This window comes from Pelecanus crispus, chromosome 2 (assembly GCF_030463565.1).
Source record: "Pelecanus crispus isolate bPelCri1 chromosome 2, bPelCri1.pri, whole genome shotgun sequence".
Classification (NCBI taxonomy): domain Eukaryota; kingdom Metazoa; phylum Chordata; class Aves; order Pelecaniformes; family Pelecanidae; genus Pelecanus; species Pelecanus crispus.
Window position 1 is genome coordinate 34,579,952 of NC_134644.1, and position 18,765 is coordinate 34,598,716.

At 36.5% G+C, this 18,765-nt stretch overlaps 1 protein-coding gene across 7 annotated transcripts in view; it reads right to left on the minus strand.

Annotated features, from left to right (window-relative positions):
• Window positions 1-18,765, minus strand: part of SNX13 (sorting nexin 13) — a 71,923-nt gene that overhangs the window by 43,556 nt on the left and 9,602 nt on the right. For 6 of the 7 annotated variants that reach the window (XM_075704732.1, XM_075704731.1, XM_075704736.1 and 3 more), the window contains exons 2-3: window positions 6,846-6,958; window positions 1,265-1,367 (exon numbers count right to left, since the gene is read on the minus strand). In XM_075704732.1, the coding sequence (XP_075560847.1) occupies window positions 1,265-1,367; window positions 6,846-6,958 (216 nt within the window). The remainder of the gene's footprint in view (window positions 1-1,264; window positions 1,368-6,845; window positions 6,959-18,765) is intronic. The other variant, XM_075704734.1, reaches the window with a different exon arrangement.

Here is an 18,765-nt window from a genome sequence, read left to right on the forward strand (position 1 = left end):
CTAAAATGAGATTTCATTAACAGAACAGAATCATTAGTTGACAGCTGACTTGCCCTTTTACAGCCTTAAACTTTATATTTTTCGTTTGGACCAGTGACATTACGGTTTAGAATATACTTAAGTTCCAGATTTATCTCAACAGATTCAAAGACTTAAGTGAAAAGGCCACTTACCACCTGAGCTATGAACCAGTCACAAAACAAGTTTTGTGATTAGAAAAGATACTGTTGAATCACAAAATACATTTCTCTCTATGTGCTACTGATAAGAAAGTTGAACACCACCATGCCCTCACCCCCCTCCCCCTTTCACAGACAACATGAAGTGTAGTGACCTGACAGCTAAGAAAGGTCAAGATGCTTCAGTCAAAACAGTTGTGAGATTAAATATAACATAACTAGCAATCTTTGGGTTAAAGTGTTTTCTCTATTCTGATGAGTGTAAACTGATTAGGCCAAGATATTTCTAAATTTCTGAGCTGCCAAGACATATTGGTTCATACACCAGGAATTGCTAGAAATTCTACCTCTTGGCTATTAGGAATTTATTCTGCACTAAACAGATGCAGATTTATCCAATTAGGAACTCTGAATTTAGGTCCATCAACCAAAATGATCTGTCTGTTAACAATTCAGAAAAAAAGAAGAGAGTTGAAAAGGGTATGCCACTGCTGCTCCACATTTATGTATGCATTTCCAGGATTTTTGCTTGGTCTTAGAGATAGCCAAAGATAACAACATGTACACCCCTGACATACTGTAAATCTAGACTTTATTAACAGTTTAATCTTCTTAGTTAGGCAAGCAACTCTGTGACTACAAACAATCAAAAGAATCATAACTGGAGAGACTACAGATCCAGTGATGGAAGAATCCTAAATACTTGTGACAATCTTCCAAGAAAAAGCAAGGAGGAACTACCACTCTCTCCCAAAAAAACCCAACACACTCAAGTAGACTAGAAAGGAATGGTTTAGTAATTCCCTCACAGATAATATTAGCCAGTTACATCTTACTCATTCCTCATAATGAAGCCAGAAACAATACTTGAAACAAACTTTCCATAAATGCTTAAAAAGCTTGTATTTCAAAAAGGAAAAATCTTGCATTTCACTTGCACATTGCAGCTGACTCAAAACATAAGAGCAGGCTCTTTTGCCTTGGGAAATGGGTACAATTCTTAGATTAAAACTGATCATTAGTCTTATTCTAATGTTCAGTTATAAAGTCCGATCTAGAAGTTAAGAGCAGTAAAGTCTCCTTACCTTAGGGATCCCAACTGATGTACAAGGTAGAAATGAATGTTCACACTGCTCAAGGTATTTTTCTGAGTTGATTTTTCCAAATAAAAGAGTAACCACAAAACCCCTGAAATAGAAAAAGAAGGACCAGCTAGAACAAGTCATCTTCCCCTTCCCCCCTTCTCAGCAAGTTATAAAATGACAATATGTGACAATTCTCACCATTTACTCTCCTACCACAGTGCTCTCTCAGTGCAGCATGCTGCTTAAAACAACCAACACAATATTAAAGTATGACGCTTTCCAGTCTTGTATTATCAGTCTTAATATATTCTTACCACATAGCAGATCTACATAGCACAGTCTATACCACGCAGCCTGCTGCATGAGAAGAACCTGTGATTGCACTACGCTCACAAATATTAGTACACAGAAATAGGGGTACATGCATAAGCTGCTCTGGTTGTATTTATACAAAGATTCTTTTACTTCAACACTATGAAGAAATAAACTCTTCAGAGATATGTTTAGGTCACTGCATTGTGGCATAAGCCACAAAAACACAAACCAGGGAGAAACTGATATAGTAGGTGTTGCAAGTAACTACTGATTGCATATGTTTAAACAAGTAAGAAAACTTTCATCTGGGAACTTACTGTAAGCTGCAAAGAAAAAAACCAAACCAAACAAACAAAAAACCCCAAAACAAAACAACAGTAGTCCTGCCAGGCTGCATAAGAACAGAGTCAAGGAAAAAATCTAGAGGGTAACTGAAGTCAAACACAAGGTGTTGGGTTTTTTGGAGGTTGTGAGTTTTTTGGGGTGTTGGGTTTTTGGGGGTTTCTGTTGTTGTTGCTGCTTTGTTTTTAATTAATTCAGCATATAGAGTCTAAATAGATGCACTCCTGGGCCAGAATGTTAGAGCAGAAATTCATTATCTTCTTCCTTCACAAGTCTACAGTGATATTTAAATTATGACTTATAGTTAAGCAGGACAGCAGTTAATTTTATTATTGTTTTCTTTACGATATAATGAAGGCATAAGGGAAAAAGCAACCATTACAAAATGTTCAACCTTGCCACAACAGCAATAATTTATTTACAGCTTATGACACTAGGGCACAAAAACACACAAACATAGAGCTGGTTTTACTAAGAAATAGATGAAAACCTAAAGGCTGTGTGCCAATTATAGCATAACCAAAGTATGTAGCCTTTGAAAAGTCAAGGATTAAAAAAAAAAAAAAGAGACTATGAAGTTACTGTACAAAGTTACTGGTGCTCAGACTAGCCTTGGGATGACTAAACACACATAGCTTTTTACACAAATTTCAAAGCATCCAATCTACAGGCCAGCTGACCAACATTTGTGACCACCGGAACTCGCAAAGTTATTCCAGGCTTGAAATGTGCTGAAATAATATATTCTATTAATACAGATTACTGTTGATGTACGATAATCTTACTTATATGATTAGAATAAAATTCCTAATGAAGGTAAAATACGCTGTTTGAAGGTCTTAACTGGGAACCATTCTTTTTAAGTACTCCAGAGGCTCAGTAAAGCAGGGAGGTGGTCATTTATACTTGAAAAGCTCCAGGACCAAAAAACAACCCCCGCCCCCCACACCCCAATGAAAAAAAAAAAAAAAAACAAAAACCAACCAACCAAAAAACCTGCTACACAAAATAATTATTGGTAACTGGGTAATGAATAAAAAAATTTCACTTGATACTCTGATTCTCTTACAGCCATCTCTATCTGCCAAACACACGTACTTTCTACATGAGGACAAAAAAATAAAAGCAGGTCTAATAGCTCTTCTGCTCCAGATACTTCCAGACAGCTTTAAAATCATAACACCAATGGTGCTACTAGCATCGTAATTCAGTTCAAGGACAAAAACTTGCTTAGAAATACTGGGTTTTATTTTTATTATCTACCGCTTTTCTATTAGAAACCTCAGTCTTCCTTTAAAAAAAAAAAGGTAACATACCTAAAATGTTTTTTGGTTTTTTTTTTGCCAAAAATCAGTTTTAACTTCAAACATGTATCAGCAACTTGGGGGGGGGGGTGTGTGTGTATGTGCGCGCGCATGTGTTACAGAGGGGAGAGGTCCTTCCCTTCTTTTATTCAAAAGGATTGAAGCCTTGGAAATAACTAGCTATAGATTATACATCTGTTTTCTCTCAAATGTTATGACATTTCTGAAGTTAATAACTTATTAAAAAAATACTAATATGCTACCGAAATAATTTAAGTATATGCTTGTTTTCTTAGACGCCTCTAAGTACTTTCATTTTTAAGATAGAAATGCTAGGTGCTTCTGCCTCTATAGCAGAAATTAATACATTTTATTCTCTAATTTAAAATCTTGTGTGCATTAGAGAGGTATACATTGCCTGACCACTCAGTGCAAATGCTCATCTAATTCATCAAGAGGATATTCAACACAGTAAATGAGAAATCATTTTAGTCTTTCCTCTAAATGAACAGAGCAGAAAAAGGAGAAGATTGTATTTCACTTAAATTTTTGTTGGTAAGTTTTTTCAAAGATTATTGGAAAGCCAGCTTTTCACAGGGACAGATTAACAACAGAACAAAGGTGAAAGATAGAAAAATGATGTCTACAGATTTATCATTTTCCCCATCAAGTCTGAAAAGTAACAGCCTGAGCTGAATGCTTTGTAAAAGTCAAAAAGCAGTTTCAGATGGTTCCCTATTCGGTCAGCAGTTAGAATCATCAGTGTAGGCAGCCAGTCACATGTATATGGATGTGATTAAGTATCAATAATTATGTTTTTTGATGACAGAGCAAATGCCTTTAAATGGCAAAGCAACTGATGGTCCAAGAAATTTCAGTTCTCAGAACAATGGAAGCCGAAGGCTGTTGGCAGATCCACAATTCACATTATTTTTATTTTACTTCCTTAAGACTGAAAGAGGGAAGGAGAGAGAGTAAGGTAAGAAACATACATAGTACAAAGAAAAGGCAGAGAGTAAGACAGGCCCAGCACTCAGTTTAAGGGGTTTGCACCAATACTTAAAGTAGAGGCAGAAAGTATTTAATGAAGATTAACACCTTGTAATAGTCTTGGCTACACAGGTTAAAGAAACACTATTTTTTGCCTCCTGCTTTTGGTGGAAAGAGCTCAGTTCCCTAAGCGATGTGTTACCAGATCCCAAATTGAACAGTGATGTACTACAAAACAAAAAAGCTAACATTTTATAAATCAGTCTTGTAACAAAACAAAAACTTACACAAAGACAACTTTTGATTTAAAGCTTTTATTCAGGCACACAAATGGTTTCAGTATCCTTCCATGCAGACAACAGTGCCCTTGCTACAAGCTATCTGTGCAAGAGGAAACGCACAGTTAAGAGTAAATAAAAAAGAAATAATTAGAAAACACATAACAGAAGTGCACCTATAAACAGATTGATTATGTTGATACAGCTACGGCATCAACGTTGTTTTCCTTCACAACTCACTGGCATATACTTTAAACATTTAGGTCAATACTAAGGGTGCAACCAGCTACTATTCAACATTTTCTTTTGTTAGAACTGCAAAACGGGATGGAAGCGGACTCCCAGCTAGTGGAAGTCAGAAACTATTGATACAGGCCACTGTTTCTGAGCAAGCATAAAAAGTTAGAAAATTGCGTGCCAAATTGGGTAAGAACTCCAAGTTTCAATATAAAATTCTACCATAAAAATCCATGTCCAAACCTGTTATGTTGCTCCAGATAAGGGTATAGCAAGTATTAAGGAAAGTACTATAACCATGAACCAAAATTAGATTTTTATTTTCTTGATTTACATAAAGGATGTTATGATACATAATTGCTAATCATAAGTGAAAAAGTTACTTCATAATATTCATTTTTTTGTTTCTAAGAGAAACAGGACCAAGAATAATTTAGACCTGTATCTACTTGACCTAGTTAGTACTCACAGATCTGCATGCTGAATGTTAAAATTCAAAGTAGGTGTGTCACTTCGAAAAAGATTAACAGCGTAAAAAAGGGCCAGATCACAGCCTTAGCCAAGAAGATGTGTATGTTAAAGTAATGACATTCTACTGGGAGGGCTGAGACTTTGTATCTATCTACATAAGTAAACACATAATAGAAGAACGATACAAATTCTGCTTTAACAGATGCACTACCACAAGATGAACTTATTCTTAAAATAACCAACGTTCACTGACTAGCTACAAAAATGTACTACCAAAGGAGCAAAAGAATCACAGCAAAGAGGTATCAGAGCTGACTTGAGAATGAGCAAGCTCAGGCACTAGAGGCAGTCTCACGGTGGCAAACTGTAGCTGACTTCAGACACTCCATGATAGACTGCTTTGACTGTTGGCTTTAAAAAGCCAAGCAACTGAAACTGAGCAAGAAGGAAGAATAAGCTTTTAAGAAATTATTATCTCTCACATTATTTTTCATACTGCAAACACTAAGGAAGTGGTAATACAAAACAGTAAAGGGAGAAACTGTTGCCCTTTGGACAACTCTTTGCCTTTTGCCCTGGACAAACAGCCAGCAAAATATGCCAATTATACACTTACCAAGACATAACAAGGCAAAAGCATTTACTTAGAAGTTAGTTTTACTTTGACTAAATCCTCACGCTAGTAGACTGACTATTCCGATTTCTCAGAGACGTAATTCCAAGTTTAATACAGTTGAAACCCAAGCATAGCAGCTCTAATTCTAACCACTAAACTCTATTACATTTTTTGATGAGACATACAAGAATGTACATACATTCTGTACTGTATCCAATAAGAAGGTTAAAAGGATGTTTCAAAGGAAGGAAACAAAATATTACAGATAGCCCAAACACCCCATTAGAAGTCAAGCAGGTCTTGGAGAGCCTAGAAATGTTACTGTCCTGCAGATTAGACTTAGGAGCAAGAGGAAGGAGGACTATCCCACTATATACATTTAGACTGGGCATTAAAAACAAAAGTTTTAATAAGGCAGACATAATAATATACGATGTAACAATAGTGCTAAAGACTATAAAAAACATCACCTGTTTGCTCCCTTCCTGTCTATAGATAAAAGTATGAAATGTCTGCAACTGCTGAACTGATCTACTTGTTCAAAATGTAGCAAGATGTAGCATCATTTCCACACACCCAGGAAAACACCCACTCACTTTCCTCATGAATGAAGTATCTTAGGTAGGAAAATGAGACTGTGATAAGGAAAGAGGACATAATTAATTAGTAAGTAGCTGGGCAAAAAACTGACACGGTAATACAAAGTATGAACTGAAGTTAACATTGGTTTTATGTGAGTATTTGTCCTCCAACTCCTGTTATAAATAGCAACTTTTTTTTTTTAAAGTCAGAAATATTTTTTTTTTTGGCCTGGGCAAAGGTAGTATAAGCACTATTCAACAGCAAAAAAATTACTTTTGATAAAATTGAGATTTCAAGAAAAAAAACTTGGCTCATAAAGAGCTGCTCAAATGTGGAAATATTACACAGAAGTCACTTCAGATTTTCAGAGCAAACTATTTGCTAATATACACATTAAAATTTTACTTTCATGGTAAATTGTACGAAACACTAAGTAATATACTTACCCACCCACAAAGCAGAGGATATAAAATGCAAAGTAAAATATAGCGAAGGGTCCAAAAGTTACTAGAAAAAGCACAACGCCAAGACTTCCCCATCCCCATATGGAAAGACTGGTCTGTAAACAAGAACACATGGAAAAGGAATAATTAATACAATAGTTGTACAACTTTAAGTCTCCAAAGCAATATTCGTAGTTTCTACAAAGCTTAAATACATTTTAACTAGATATTAAGTAAGTTTTGCTTGATGAAATAAAAATGATCATTATTTTTTGAAAGTACATTGCTATCAAGTTATATTGTGGGCTAGTAGTCCAGTTTAGCCAACATTAGAGCATTTTTCTTTCAAATATTGTTACTCATCTCTCACTTCAGATGCAACTGTCACCCTTAAGTGTAATTTCTTTCTCTATTTAATTTCTATTTCATTTCTATTCTCACTTTGTGAACTTCTGTTTCTTGAGATCTTTTTTCCCCTGTGAAATTCTCCACTACTTCCAAGAAAAACGCAGGCTTTGTAACAGAACAGGGAGAGATGAATACAGCCTCCTCTTACACAACTAAACATGTAATCTTCCACAGCTATGCAACACTATTTCTTCCCTAGATCAAAGCAGTTGCAAGACCAAAAAAGTGTCCCTTTCTCCAGTCAAGTCACACGTGAGTCAGCAGATGCACCAAATATTTGGTGCAAGTTTGTTTTTACTCTTCTCTTTAAATAAAAGACAGGGAAACTTAAGAAACTGATTACTACCTCTAACAATTTTTACCATAGAAATCACGAGCATTCAAACAATTCTTTGAAATATCTAAATACAATTCTGTTTTCAAATCATGAAGTTTAATATCTAAAAAGAGACATCCCAGATTAACATCTTCTCCATGCAAACATTATCATGCTCTTAGAAGAGATCTGGCTTAGCAGGCAGGACTGACAGTTCGGCAGTGGGGGGGGGACAAGGGTTGTGGGGAAAGCCCGTGGGGCAGCCACAGGAGCGTCTGTGGGGCTGGTGTCTTAAATCACTCAGCAGGCAAAACTTCACCTGTGCTGGCAGATTCACCAGGAGTATGAAAAAAGCGGCAAGATTCAGGTTATTGTGCTGATATAGGTTACACTGTAAGTACATTCATATACACATACACACTTGATCTATCTATCTAGATGTGCGTGCATATGTACGTATTATACATATATGCGGGGTAATCTAAAACACAAGGTAGTGAAAACCTGACTGAACTGAGCTACAATAGTTTTGGACCTTCACAATACTGCAATGCAGTCAACAAAGATTATATAAATTTAATTCAATCTAGTCTCTAGTTCAATATGGAAAGCATGTTTCAGCCAAGTCCCAAGAGTGTGAAACCGATGATGACAAGTATTTATAGGCCACCAAAACTGTTCCAGCTCTAAGGTCCTCAACTTTTCTTTTTTTGTTGTCTAATTTACGCCTTTCCTACCAGTGATCAAATGACACCCTGATGGGAACTCAGACAACTGCTATGTCAACAAGTAACACTAAGAAAGTATTTAAATAAACTTGTCTTGCAGTTTGACATTTAGAAAACAAGCAGAGATCAAACACCGTATTTGCAGAGAGCCCTTTTTTAGCTTTTGCTACGGAGGACAGGGGAAACTTGCCTATAGCTCTTATATCTCTAAAGGGACTATTTAGATTTTATCTTTCCATCTTAGGCATGGGATTCAGAAAAAGCAACTTCCTCACAAAACAGGGTTAAAAATCCTATGAAAAATAATAGAAAATAAGGATCCTACATAAAGCAGCTTTGGTTCTTTCCTGAGAGCAAGACATCAGACTGTCCAGAAGCAAAATTATAGCTCTAAGGAGAGACTGTTTCATAGATGTAAATTGTAATCATTAGAATAATTTAATTCTTCCTAGTTTATTATAAGTTTAATGGAATGTACAGATGAAATTCCATTTTCTTCCTAGTTAAAGTTTCTTAGCAAGAGATGGAAAAGCTATACTGTTTTTTTTCCTTGGTGTTTGAGGCTGGAAATAATTACACTCATCTACATACTTATATGTTTAATTAAAAGTGCTGCAATTAAAAAACTGGATTGCAAGCAATTAAATTCTCTTTAAGCTGAAGAAGTGCTTTATTAGATATTAACCATACAATCCACACAGCTAAAATGCTGAAGAATGGCATTACAATGAAAAAACCAAAAAATCTTGGCCACAGCTGAGTAGATTTTGTTGACTCATAATAAGTAAAGGCAGCAGATAAACTGCTTGGGGGTGCTACAAAAGAAAAAAAAAAAAAAAGAGACATGAGCTCTCATTATACATCTACATTTTAAAGAAGATTCCTGTTATTCATGCTCTCAGAAATACATTTTAAAACTTTTGCAGAGCACTACGAGCAACAGAAAGATACACACACAGAAGATAACATTTAATTGTGGTCTTTTTTGTCAAAAATCCAGTATGCTTAACGGCATTATTCAAAAAAGTTTCAGTTCTAAATATGGGATAAGCACTTTAAATGACTTAACAAAACTTAATTAAACTAGATGGCAGGATGCATATTCAGAGTTGGATAGATGCGTATTCAACAAATAAAAGTTCTATAATAGATAAAACAGTGACCTTTTGTCCTACACTAGTTTTGCAATTTAGCATAGGCTACAGAGACTCAAATCTCATTTGGTATTTTAATAGGATTTCTTAAAACTCACACAACTTGGTACACTGCAGTAAGTACAACAGACAGTGGTCCAATTCTTGTATACTTTAGATGAGTGTTTATAGTCTTACAGGTTTGGAGACATTCAAAGGGATCTAATCATCCACATAGTTTCCTTTAGAGTGACTGTAAATAAAACTTCCCCTGACTTCACACTTACTAAAGGGACTAGCAGTTTAACTCCCCAGACAAAACCAAAAACTTTGTTTAAAGTTCCTTTAACATGTCAAGATCAATTATTAAAGCAAAGAAAGTCCAAACATTACACAAATACAACTACGCAGCAGGTCAGTATGGAACTAGGTCAGGTATTTAAATTCAAACCCCACTACTTACAACTTACTTCCACATAAGCTTTATTTATAATGTCTTTTTTTTTTTTTTTTAAGAAGATTCACAGATTTACTGAAGCTCTGCCTAGCTTTGCTGAAGTTAACTGCAGGGTGAGTGCTTGTCACTCTTGACAGAAAGAACAAGCCAGTCTTCTGAAGAGATGGTACAATGCTGGTGTTTAAGTAGCAGCTATCCAGACCCTTTTAAAGAAGCTGACGTGCCCTGTGCTGGGAGGGCAAACTTCCAAGCTGAACTATCACACCGTATGCATACGCACATGCGCACATGGATAAATGATCTTTATTCCAGATCAACAACCATTCCACCTCATCAGTTTTAGCCACTTTTGCTTACCATCTCTACAGATGCCATGTTATCCCCACCATCACCATGTCTTATCTTTCACATCTGAAGTCTTACAAAGAAAGACTTCTGCAGTATATTAGTAAGGTCATATACTCAAAGGGATAATGTAGCATCATATTCACACACAGTAATTTTCTTCCCATGATATGGAACCGCTTTAGCAAAATAAAACTGCAATTGAAGTAAAGGGCTGCCTGTAAGCCCAAACATGGTACTGAAGAGCCTCATCAGGTAGAAGAGACACACCAAGGTGAATATTCACATTAGCTTGATTCAGCTGTTGCAGATAACAAGACTATCAGCTCTCAATGACACCTGCTTTTTTTTTTTTTTTTTGACTAGGCTTTGTCCATTTTTCCCACTGAATGTTTTTTCCACAATCTACAACCAACTACTAGAAGAAGTACATAAAGAACTTCCTTTCTTATATACATCTCCTCTTCCTTTCTTTGGCTTCTGCTTTCTAATTAACACAGCATTTTGATGATCCCTGTTACACAGTTATGGCTAAGTGCTGAGCTAAGACTGACTATGCAACTTAACATGACCATTCACATAGGAGCTTATGTAAATTCACAAGATTCACTACTTATAAACTGTGTACTAAGGCCACACAGACAGTCTTAAATCAACAGTTTAAGAGAACAAAAAATGCCACTATAATTTAGTATGCATGCAGTTATGTGTAATATAATTTACTAGTTACAAGTCAGCTATTTTGCAGACAAATGAATAGGAGCATGGCAAGGATTTAATGTACCAACCCCAACAGCAATGAGTTACTCCAGTAACAAATACAACTACGTTTTACTATACTTCAAAGTAGCTTCAATAGGTTTCTTGTTCGCTTTATCCAGCTAAGCAGCTTTCAGAGGTGTGCCTCTATCACATCTTTAAGCAAAATCCTCAACTTTGATACAGCTTTCTCTAAAATAATTCACTGAGGTTAGTAAAGGTTTGTTGTTTGGATTTGAACTGACGCTGTCAATTTTAGCTTGCAACTGGCAGTAAGATACGTTAAGTGTTTCTAGTTTAGTGCAAAACCACTGCTATGCCAGAAGTCCAGTCAACAGGTAGTCCTTTTCTTCCCATTGTCCTCTCTGCCACCAAACAGTGGACACACGCATTCCCTCTCCAAGGTTCTGGATGCCAGCATCCTCCCATTCCAGCCAGGAGCTCCTGTTCCAGGCACTTGGCTCTCTTCACGATTCCCCCACATGCTTGGAGCAACACTGGTTTCAAGTTTGGAGACAGGGCAGGAGAAACAAAGAACATCCATACAGGAAGGCTGGGCTCTGCAATTATCCACTTGTCAATCTTAAAGCTTCAGCAGAATACTACTGAAGTCTTACAGCTGTAGCATCCAAAAGGCCCGTACCACTTTGGAAGATTGCCATTTATGATTGCTTTCAACTTTAATGGTTGGAACAGAATAATCTGAACATTAAAAGAACAGGGTCATTTAAAAACAAAAACATGCTTCTTTGCCCACAATGCTTTTGCTGTGTATATTCAATTACATTTGTCCATTAACATTTTTAAAATGGCAGCAGTTAACCTGTCCCTAACTAGACATTGATAAGCAAACTATTCTTTGCCATTTGGGTAAACTTTTTTTTTTTTTTTAAATTTATTTTAAATAGAATGTTTTGCTAAATGTATTTAATGCCACCTCTAGGCTCACCTTAAAAAAAATTGTCAAGGATTGCATATACAGTAGATGTCAAGTTTAATTTTGTTAATTCTACACATCAGCCTTTTAATTTGACTTCCATTTTGAGTGTAAATAGAATGTGTTCATGTATAAAACTTTCTATAGTTAAGGTGAATGTAATTTTTGTCAAGTGATTAAAAACATTATTTTAGGATTCAAATTACTGTCTCTTCACTAGCATGACAAGTAAAATTGGAAAGCCATATCAACTGGAGTGCCAATTTCATCTGTGGTGAAATTGTTATGTTACACTACTAGGAGAAATATTTAACAATTGTGAAATAAACCATTAACATCTTTGTAGTCACATTCTCCTATCTGCCAAAAGTTACAGCAATTGAGTAAAAGACATGTCAGGCGGGGTTTTGAAAAGAGTTTGGCATATCCTTATTTCCTAACATCTCTAAAGGTCTCTTTTTAACCTCCTCCTCCTTATCCTTTTGCCCTTTTTCCTCCTTAGCCCAAAAAAGCAAGGCAAAGAAAAACCATAAGCTCCGTTCCTACTTCAGACTATGTAAAAACAAGTGCAGTGAATCTACACAACAAAGTACTGCAGTACTCACAAGAACACTCTTGGGAATTTTTTTTTTAAAGGCATTTTATATAGTCTGCTTTTTTTATTGTTCCAAGTTTAGATTTATTTTTTCCAAAGCAAGCCTAAAATATTAAAGTATATTTATATACGCTAATCTTCATTTAAAAAAAAAAAAAGTTAAGTTTTAAGAAATCAGGCCAATGAAGTTTCTTCTGGGTAAGTACAGTATTCCTGCTGATCCCTCCTGGTTACAGAGGCTGGAAACTCTCCTCTCCGCTAAGGAAGAGTCCACCTGTCCTCTCTCTACCTCACCTCCTCCTCTTCCACTCAATGCACACTTTGTCTGTCAAATGGCTTAATTGGTTAACAGTTGGATTAATTCAAGTGCAATCATGTCTAGCTGTATTTAGTTTGGATTTGCCCGCTGCTTCTCACACTGCACAAGATAGAAAAGCTTTTGGGATCATTTTCCCCACCCTCCCCCACAGTTAAGGTGGTCTAACAAAGCTCTTATGGACAGGCAATAACTTTTCATTTATATGTTAAAACCACAATTATTGTACTGTTTCGACAATTCATGAAGTGCATTTTTAAAAGTGCAAACCTTTAAATGAAAATATATGCTAACATTTTCTTCAAGTACACAACATTAAAGTACAATATGTAACTAAAAAGTTTAAAAGCTATTGTGCACATGTTACTTCAATTTCAGTATTTTTTCAGTATGTTTGCTATAGTCAGAATATTACTATTAAAATAAAAATAGAAAAATTATGTTCCATATTTGAATACAAAAAAGCAATAAAGCTGCTGAAGAAAAAGAACAGTTTTCTGATTAACACTGATCGTTACGAGAAATGGTAAGTATTTTCAACACCAAACTTCCTTTTCAAGTGAGAAAACAGAGTAAAATTCAGCCTGGATTCAAAAGTCAAGCTTATTTTTGTTTCCCCTCTCACACCTGCTCCACCAGCATTGCTGATCACAACATGAAATTAGGAAGTGGGTTTTTTAATTTTAAACCAACCTTCATTTTACATAACATTTACTTTCAGCACTAACAGCTATTTGATTATACAGCAGAACTATCAGCAACGGACAGAAAGCCTCATTTCAGGTAACCTTATTTTGAAAGTGGAATAAGTATTTACCTTACTATGAAAAACAAGAGGCCACCTTCACAGACACACACGGTCTTTCCAATCACATGCTTGCATTAAAACCCACTCTGAATCATATTCTAGTTTAGAAGGATATGGAGTTTTGATCAAGTTTAAAAGAAGTACTTGAGCATCTTGGATAATGATGGGAAACAGGAGATGTAAGCCCACTTTCAGCTACTTTCTTAAATATAAAAGCGACTGTCATGCTTTAACCCCAGTCAGCAGCCAAGCACCACGCAGCCACTCGCTCACCCTCCCCCCCGGTGGGATGGGGGACAGAATAGGAAGGGCAAAAGTAAGCAAATTCGTAGGTTGAGATAAGAACAGTTTAATAATTGAAATAAAATAAAAATAAAAAGTTGTAGTGGAAAGGAAAACAATAAAAAGAGAAACAAAACCCAGGAAAAACAAGCAATGCAACTGGTCACCACCCGCCAACCAATACCCAGCCGGTTCCCGAGCAGCAATCATTGTGCCCCCGGCCAACCCCCCCCAGTTTATATACTGAGCATGACATCATATGGTATGGAATAGCCCTTTGGTCAGTTTGGGTCAACTATTCTGGCTGTGCCCCCTCCCAGTTTCTTGTGCACCTGGCAGAGCACGGGAAGCTGAGTCCTTGACAAGTGTCAGTACTACTTAGCAACAACTAAAACACCCGTGTGTCATCACCACTATTCGCCTACTAAATCCAACACACAGCACTATACCAGCTACTAGGAAGAAAATTAACTCTATCCCAGCCAAAACTAGGACTGCAACAGACTAATTTTTAATATAATTCCAAAGAAAGTGATCCTTTTGCTTCATAACAGTCCATATTGACTTGTATCTAAACTACTTTTGCCACATAAACAGAAAACAGACGAAAAGGATCTAAGCATTTTGGATCACCTGAGGTGATCCAAACAGGGCCAGGCTTATTGCTTGACAGGATCACCTAAGGTGATCCAAAGTGAGAAAATAAAATAATCCCTCTAACTCTAGCTTGAATTCAAGCCAATGAGATAATCTAGCCTGTTCTATGTTCAGCCTCTGGATAAACAGATTACATCTATTTCAAGTTTTGCTAGTGCAAAACGCTGGTGAAGGGGAGAAAGGGGGAAGACCCCAGAACCCTTATGAAGTAAAAAAAAAAGGTCTGTTCTCCTAAACTGCTAAAAATAATGAAGTCACAGGTTCTTTAGTCAAGAAACTGTTATTGCGTATTTCATTTGTGATTACCGCTCAAGCAGCATTTTAAACTTTTTACTTTCTTACCTAAAACTGCAGCAAGGAGTTATTTAAAAGTTCTTTCCACCAATGTTTTCCTTCTGTCACCACTAAAGAAACCTGATCCCACTAAATGAATTTAAAGAATCATCAACTTTGCTCCTAGAACCATTTCTACCACTTAGGTTCCCAATATTTATCTTGGCAGAATACATTAAATCAGTCTCCCTCCATAAGAGTCAGAACTATTAGGCCGCCTCTTTATGTTCCACCTAATTAAAAACTTGTAGGCAGAGCTCAGGCCTACTGCAGAAACAGTCGCGCAAGACACATTTTTAAAAAGGTTTCTTCATGCCTTAACAGCTATGCTTTTTGAAGGTAGAAAAGAAGTTTCTTTAGTTTTAAGCTCACGTTCCATGCTAGTGGTAATTTCAACCGAGCATCCTTTCTACGAAGCAATGAGCAGCTGCCTATTCCTTGAATTCAAATCTCCACTATACTGCCTGATTTATGCCATTACCTATATCAGCTCATACTTGCTAAGAAAATATATATGAAGATTACTTATATACAAATGGTTTGGGACACAGCCTTCTGTTCAAAGGCAACCCATTCTTGTCCACGATCTTTAGAGGGACAAGAAAGTGGAAGAAGATTGGTTATAAGAGGTCTGATGAACAATGATTACGTTTCATAAAATAAATATGTTATTTCTTCTATGGAGATCCCATACAATTTCATAGCACCTGCTGTATGCAAAATAGTTTGCGCAATCTTAAACTGACAGAATTCACTTAAAAAAAAAAAGACACATAATGGTACTGTACTTACTTCAGGAAATCTCAAACTTCAAACACTAACAGCACCACAAAAATAGGAAGTGAAACAAAGTGAAAGTGGTAAGATTTTGCAAATACAGAATTGTCAAACATGAAGGTATAAAATAAGATAAATTCCATCAAATTATGAACATTTTGGAACTGCACACTGAAGCAGCAGTTATTGTGCTTTTTTTTTCTTTTTCCTAAACAACTCATCACATGTGGAAGAGCAGACAATACCTTCAAATTTTACACTGAAATTAATAAAATTTCTGTTTCTACCACCTGATGACTTGCTTAGAAGCATCTATAAGCAAATTATTATTCTCAAGCAAATTCCTTAAAACCACTAGGTTCTTCTAAAAAGACTGATAAACCATACATTTCAATGATGAGTCCACAGAATGTGTGATTTTTTTTTTACTAAGAATGAAAATTATTATGTGTTTATATATATTTCATATATACATAAATATTATATATATATATAAATGCACAAATTCAAGTACTTAAGTTTACTGTAGAAAGATTTAGTCATTAACTTCTGAATAATCTTTTAGTACCCTGGCTTCCTCAGGCTGTAAAATTAGTCACATGAGAGTTTTGTTTTCCTTAATCCACTGATAATGTTGTATCTGCTACTTGCAGCACAGTATTCAGAGTCCTCTGAACTACAACATCCCACCAACTTTAAAATGAAACTGCTTTGGATGCAGTATAGTATTTTACTGTGGTTTTTCATTATTTTAAAAGTACATACCACACTCTAAAACTTCCCAAATAAGCAACACTCCTCATCTAGATTAAAAAGTAACTTTAAAAATACTAAGTTAGCAACATAACTTTAGAATATTTTTATCCAAGAGCGGACTAAATATAAAGAGAGACTAACTGCCTTATTAGGTCAGGTTACAAATGTGAAAGAATACAAGTGGAAGAAGCTAATTCACATTATCTATCATAATTGCCAGAAGGAGTCCTCCAGTAACAGACACGCGCAACAAGACTAAAAATTTATTTCCACATTGTCCCTAGTGATCAAGGCTGTTGTCTCTAACCACAGTCCGTCATGTCACTATCTTTGTGGAGTTATTTTGGTAAATGAAAGAATGTGGTTAAAACATCCTCATCCAATTGGCTGGATTGTTGGATGCAGAGACACATGATCAATGGTGCAAAGTTCAGCAGGCAGCCAGTAACTAGGTGGGAACCTTCAAGGATCAATATGGGGACCGATGCTGTTTAATGTCTTCACTAACGACCTGGGTGACAGGACAGAGTGCACTCTCAGTAAGTTTGCACAGAACACCAAACTGGGGTGAGTGCTCAATACTCCAGAGGGTAGAGCTACTGTTCAGAGGGATGTGGACAGGCTAGAGAAATGGGCTGGCAGGAACTTCATGAAGTTCACCAAAACCAAATATAGGCTTGCATCTGGGGTAGAATAACCCTAGGCCACAATACAGTCTGGGAGCCAACTCCCTGGAAAGCACCTCTACAGAAAGGGACCCAGGAGTCCTGGTGGGCAGCAAGATGAACACCAGTCAGCAGCGTGCCCTTGTAGCAAAGGTGGCCAACAGCATCCTACCCTGTATCAGCAAAAGTGTCACCAGCAGGTCCAGCAAAGTGATCCTTCTTCTCTATTTGGACATGTAAGACCACCCCTGGAGTCCTGTGTCCAGTTTTGGTCTTCCCATTACAATACAAATCCATCTGGAAACCAACGTGCAATATCCAGTTCAACCACACAGGATTCTGTGCCAAAACAAAATAATTCCACATACTGAAGCCACATACTGGCTACATTGGCTACCAAGAGAACAGTAGATTTACAAAGTTTATTGGTGCTCCAAATTAATATTCTGACCCCCCCTTTATGTGACTGGGAAATAACACAACTTTTAAAAGTATCACCCCCCTCCTCCCCTCACCAGTGCTCACCTTTATCTTAAAAAATAAACAAGCAAGAGGAGTAGCCTCGTACGCACCTACCGCCAACATCATAAAGGGCATCTACTGCCTAAACATTGGAATCTGAAGAAACAGCTACCAACTGTTTCATTGATTTTAATATTTTGGGGGGGTGGTTTTGTTCTTTTAATTCCAAGTCCTCAATCAGTGCCAGCACCATGAATCTAGTTTCAGTTTGGACTCTGGCTCGCAATGATTACCCCTTCACTATATCTAATTTCTCTCCTAAAAAACTTACTGATAGTTCCCCACCGTTTTTTAAAAGTATGTAGTGCTTTTTAACCAGCATTATAATTAACAAACTACAAAATGAAATGGATGTAAAAATAGAGGAACCTCAAAGATCAGAGTATGTACCACAAAGCAGCAGTCTGCAATAGCCAAATAACAAATACATCCCAAGTTGCAAATACAGCACATTTTCAAGAAGAAACTTAAATCCACTGACAGAATACTATCACCTTCTTCTGAAGACTGATGTTACTCCACTGTTTCCTTCTTAAGTTTTAAACTTGCTGCAGTTCTTTAAGTGCCGTAAGTTTTCTCCAGTTACAGAAACTCTGATACAACCACTATTACATTACGAATTCCCAGTAGTCTCTGAGAGTACATCTGAACTCCTATAAGGCCAAATTTCCTATGAAGCATGCTTACTGGATGAAGACAAAATAACCATGAAAACAGATGTTATACAAAATGACGAAAACCTTTACAAAACTTGAGTAAGCCTCAAAACTTCCAGCTCTTTGCAACTGTTTTTCTGGTCAGAGTATCATCCAGTTTCATAAAACAAAGCAAGAGAAAGAGATCAGTTCAGTGTCTCCAAATTTTTCAGTAGTCCACAATATCAGAAGACTGCAACTCCTTTAATGAGCAGTTGATGCCTAACTCTTGGCAGAATGGACAGTGCCAACAAAAAAAGCAGCACTTTGAGAGCATGGCAAAAAATCCCTTCACTTAAAAGAGGGGGAAAAAGTGTTCAAATATTATTGACTACTTCCAGTGGGAAAAATGTAATGGGAATACTAAAAAACACATTCCCAATCTTCCCCCTTCATATGTTCAATATCCCGTTTCTCAATTTCTCCTTCAGTCC